The following is a 5,817-nucleotide window of genomic DNA, read 5'->3' as shown; positions in this document are numbered from 1 at the left end:
ATATTTTAAAATTAGTTTATTTTAATTTTACAGGTAAGTTTTAATTTATATTAATATAGGGATCTTGTAATTTTAATTTTAAGTTAAGGGGTTATTAGGTTTAGGGGTTAATAGCTTAATTTAGTTTTTGGCGATGTGGGAGGCCAGTGGTTTAGGGGTTATTAAGTTAATTTAGGTTGTGGCGGTGTCGGGAAGCGGCGGGATAGGGGTTAATAACTTTATTTAGGTCATGGTGGTGGCGGGATAGGGGTTAAACATTTTAGTATAGTGGTGGCGTTTAGTAAAATGGTATAAATAAAGTTGGGAAAACCACAAAAAGCAGCGTCATCGATGACTGCTAGTTAACAACAGTCCGATGCTCATTGCCCCGTATTTGGTGCGTGTGTTTTTGACGGCTTTATTTATAAATATGGAGATCATATTGAGATCCGCAGCCGCAATGTTTGCCGATGTTAGGCGAGCGTATTGACACCCGCAAATGCAATATAGTTGACGCTTTGATACATATCCCCCAGTGTGTTGCTTAGCAACTACCTTAACAGCAGAATGGACAATACTTACAGAATAGAACTAAGCGAATAAGATATCTCGCAATGCATGAACCCATTTCATGTTTATTCTTAAAGAATAGAGAACGTCTGTTTTTGAGATATGACAGTCATTTAAATTTAAAGCAAGGCCTTACACATGCTCTGCAAAATAGTTTTTGGCAAAAATGTAAATGTTTTATAAATACAATTTTTTGACCAATTTCTTTTTTAGAATGCCTTTGAATTCTTTATTCCGTATGCTGTAAATGATGGGGTTTAGCATAGGTGTCACTACTGTATAAAGAATGGACACAGCTCTGTCCTTCTCCGGTGAATAACTGTGGCGTGGTCGTAAATACATAAATACAATGGTGCCATAATAGAGAGAGACAACAATGAGGTGAGAGGTGCAAGTGGAAAAAGCCTTGTGTCTTCCTTGGGTGGAGCGGATTTTCAAAATGGTGGAGATGATTTGGATGTATGATAAGAGTGTCAACAAAAATGCACAAAGACCTACTAAGCCCCCAGAGATATACACTGATATTTCATTCAAAAGTGTGTCACTACAAGACAACCTGAAGAGTGGAGGCATCTCACAAAAATAGTGGTTGACTTGATTGGATTTGCAAAAAGGTAGCTGAAAAGTAAAAAATGCATAGTTGATAGAATTTAAGAAATTTGCGGACCATGTTCCAACAGCCATAGTAAGACAGAACTTTTTATTCATGATAGTGTTATAACGCAAAGGATTACAGATAGCGACATACCTGTCATATGCCATGATTGCCAATATTATGCATTCTGTTCCCCCAAGAGCTAAGTGAAAGTACATTTGGGCTGCACATCCTAAAAATGAAATACTTTTGTCTTGAGCTAATGTGTTAACCAAGAGCTTTGGCACTATGGTAGTTGAGAAACATAGGTCGATGGCTGAGAGATTACTCAGGAAGAAGTACATTGGGGTATGCAGTCGTGATTCAATTCTTACAACTACAATTATCACAACATTTCCTAAAACAGTGACTATATACATAGCCAAGAACAGAAAAAAGTAGGCAGTCTTGAGGTATGGAACTGTTGAGAGGCCGATAAGGATGAATCTGCTCACAGTGGTTTGGTTTTGCTCCATAGCAATCACAAGATGTATACCTGGATGTAAAGCAGAGATTAAATAATAATATTCAACAAAATGTTTATATTTGTAAATATATTAAATATGTGCATAGACAAAAAAAAGAGTTTCAGACAAGTCGTTCGTCGTGAAAGGTTTTTTTTCCGTTTTGTCCAATATTTGCTAATGTGATCATCTGAGATTAATTTTCAATGCAAAATCCATTCATCAAATATTCCAATTGGGGACCGTATTCAGACTAGCAGGGGACAAGCTGGTTAGCAGCTTAAGCTTATAAAAATAATGTAGTATCTACAGCTACTGCTACAATCTAGCAGCAGCACAATTTGTATGGGGTTCAGAACTGGACAAGAACAAAGATGAAGCTTACATACTTATTGACTGACACAGGAATTTAATGACTTTGCTAAATTGTTATTGAATAGAGCAAATATGAAAATTTGATGCCTTTTCTGTCTAAAAAAATTAATTTTGAAACTTCAAAGACCACCCCACTTCATATAACATGTCTGCCAGAAAGCCTTGCTGTCATGCCCGCACAGTATCTACAGTATATCTGAAACATATGGTGCAGAGGCTTAGGTTCTGCTTGGATTCATGCTCTATACTTCTGGATCATAGGCATTGGAATTTCTCTGGTGCTATCATAGCACTTTACTTGTTCCTGTGACTGATCTTATTTCTCTGTTTGGAGCTCTGCTAGGATAACTGTTTTTTAATATCTCATTACTGATCTTGTATTTAAATCTGCTGTGTTCCTGCATCTTTGCTCTTGCATAGAGATCAGTCTACCCATGTCCTGAACTTGGAGTCTGTAATTGTTTGCAGTCTGCAAGTCAACACATAAGTATTGTAATCAATTCTGTTTTTATGCTTTATCCTTTATTCCTGTATGAATCTAATAGCTGCAACCTGCTAAGAATTGCAAAGTGGACATCGGCCAGTGACTTTATGAAACGTACTTGATACATACTGCAATATCTCTGCCTGACTCACTTTGCTACAACCTGCTGAGATTCTAATTATTCCATTATCTCTTTATTGTCTGCTATTGGTTACCAGCTCTCAGATTATGTTTCATTCTTTTGTAAATTAAGTTCTGTTATTACTTTTAAGCCTTCAGTTGTGCCTACATGTAGATCTACTGTAAGAGTCCAATAACCAAGACGTAACCCAAAACATGACACTTGCCTATGTTTTTTTTCTGGATGCATGCAGTGGCATAACTACAGAGTTCTCAGAAGTCTCAGGTTATACTTTGGATTACACCCTTATGGGTCTGATCTGGCCTTCAGTCAGTAGTGGTATCAATACACGAGGGGCCTGGTAGCCTAGGATTTCCACCTGTATTATGCATGGATACCCTGTTTACTTCCCTGCAAAACACGACTCACATTTTAAGAAATATGTAAAGATTTGTCTTTAAAATATGGTGCCAGGGTTTCCGAGATGGCCACCACAGTGTTGCTGTATAAAATAAAAACCTGTTAAATGACCTAGATTAATATGTTTCTCCTTGTATATGGAAACGTGTCCTATATGTAGATTCATTAGTTTCATGTTACCTGTCCCCTTGGTATGGCTAAATGTGTTTTTTACATAAGTGCAGAGGTTTAGTTAAATGTCTCTATATTCATTTAGGCACATAGCTACTTTACCCTAGCTAAACTAAGGTTCTGACCTTAGAGGAGTAACGGCTGCTCTTTATATTAAATTATATTTCATAGCATGAGACCTATGTAAGGTCAGGGGCTTATAGAGCACATACAGTTCTGAGTGTATCTGTGACATGGCTCTACATTATTATGGAATGTATACTAGTTATAAATATACTTCCCAAATGCCTATTTACTGTACTCCCCCTTTCGATATGCAGATAACTTTACACCAGTTGCTTATACTTTACCCAAGCCAAGATTTTCTTAGTAACATATTTATTACTATGATAATATTCTAGGTACATCCATACTATAATTGGAGACCTAATACTAGCTTGAGAAGCACCAGTGTCATTGCAGGTTCCTTCAATCTTAGATGTAACCATGACTATGTTTAAACTAAACCTTTTGTGCTAATATTTAACATGGGTTAGGATGTGTTGCTATGACCCTTACTGCTGTTTTATTCTATAATTACCTCTATGACAACAAGACTTTAAATGCAACTACTCCTTACAGGGAGATCCCCTATTTGGCTCCGCCCCTCCTCCCTCCTCCCTGCTTAATGAGCGGTGCTTACCCGCTGAATTCCCCCCCTATAATATTTTCACTATAAGCTACTTTTAGGCCCAATAGAGGCCGCAGATCTGACTACCACGGACTATCCCACTCCCATGTAGCTAATAGGCTCTTAAGAGACCTTCTAACTAGTCAGCCAGTCACGCTACTATTTTCATAAAATCTGAGGTTGGAGAAGCTTGTCTATTTTCAGGCATGGCTATATTTTCTGTTGTTTTTTTATTTCTGTTGCCTTGCGATGTTCAACATTGTTTATTGACAAATTATGTACGCACATTTATTATTGCAAATTTACTACTGTCTGTTATTGTCTTCAACGCATAACCTCAATAAAAATATTATTAAAAAAAAACTGTCACCATATTTGTACAGGAAGGCTGCAGATTTGCACAGTTTCTGTCGCATAATTACCAAAGGGGCCCAGTGAGGTCTAGTAATGTCTCTGTATGCTTGATTTTAATTAGCTATTGTTCACTTTTTCATTCTTCCTTATTAACCTTTGCCCTGCTTGACTTCTGCGTTGATCTATTACCTGACCTGAACTTGATTAAAAAATATGCGTACAATTTGGTGCCCACTAAACTCACTCACTGTGTATACCCTTTGGCCTGTCTGTCTACTCCTATATTGCATGCCCTGGCAGAATCATCATTAGATCTAGGCTCTTGATTGGTCACATCCTGTGGTTAGTGCAGGAGCTTCTGGTCAGTTGCTCAAAATCCAGCTAGTATCTGCATTAGCTTCCAGACTGACATTAAAGGGACACTATACTGTAAAATTGTTTCTCCCTTAATGTGTTTCCAATTACTTTTTTTACCAACTGCAGAGTATAAAATGTATGAGATTTGCTTTTTAAGGTTTATTTGTGTATATGAACTTGCTGATTTTGTGTTTTGTAGCCACAACCTAATAAAATGGGTTGAGCTTGTAGGTATAATCAGATCTCATTACTTTATCACATTGTGTACATATACCTGCTTCTTTATCTTATATCTGTCTGTAAACCAAAGACCAATCCTTGGAGAGAACAATGGACAATTAACATTGTATTACGTTATCACTTCTATACCCAATTGGGAATGTAATTTCTACTGCTGGCTGTGTTTACACAGCTTATCTATAGCTTGGATCTAAGGCCAGAAACTTTCAGAAAAGGTGGGCATACCACAGGCTAAATCAATTATTTCAAATGACAATATAAGGGTAAAGGAAATACTTGTAAACAATTTAATACACTCCAGCAGGAAAAAGGAAAGTTGCAATGTCTACTGTTTAGTAAATAAAACAGTTATAAATTAGACAGCAATATGAACTTGTTTAAAAATAACTTTTGAATAATTTCTTCTATGGAGCTAATTAATCTATGATACTCTAGTATGTTTATGTATCTACTTTATATAGAGAAATGATATCTTCAATATTTGATTAAAGGGACAGTATACTGTAAAATGCTTTTTCCCTTAATGTATTTCCATGTACTTTTTACCAACTGCAGAGTATACAATGTATGAGAATTTGCTTTTTAAGATTTAATTGTGTATATTTAATAGATGATTTTGTATTTTGAAGCCACAACCTAATAAAATGGGTTGAGGAATAATAAGATCTCATTACTTTGTAGGTAAAATAAGATCTCATTACATTGTGCATATAAACATGCTTCCTTATCTTATATCTGTCCGTAAACCCCAATACTGTAATTTCTTCTGCTGGCTGCGTTTACACAGCTTATCTATAGCTTGGACCTAAGGCCAGCAGCTTTCAGAATAGGTGGGGATACCAAAGACTAAATCAGCTATTTCAAATGCCAATATAAAGGTAAAGGAAATACTTGAAAACAATTGAATATACTCCAGCAGGTAACGTTTTTAAGCAAATTGTTCCCATAATAGAGCAAAACAATGTATGTAAATTCCAA

The 5,817-nt window shown here is 36.2% G+C and overlaps 1 protein-coding gene across 1 annotated transcript; it reads right to left on the bottom strand.

Annotated features, from left to right (window-relative positions):
- Positions 1-726: 726 nt before the first annotated feature.
- Positions 727-1,659, bottom strand: LOC128643002 (olfactory receptor 5V1-like). Its single transcript, XM_053695924.1, has one exon. It carries the CDS (start codon positions 1,657-1,659, stop codon positions 727-729), a length of 933 nt encoding a protein of 310 aa, XP_053551899.1.
- Between the last annotated feature and the right edge of the window lie 4,158 nt (positions 1,660-5,817).

The sequence above is a fragment of the Bombina bombina genome, chromosome 1, assembly GCF_027579735.1.
Source record: "Bombina bombina isolate aBomBom1 chromosome 1, aBomBom1.pri, whole genome shotgun sequence".
Taxonomy (NCBI): Eukaryota; Metazoa; Chordata; class Amphibia; order Anura; family Bombinatoridae; genus Bombina; species Bombina bombina.
This window is presented reverse-complemented; position numbering and strand designations above follow the sequence as displayed.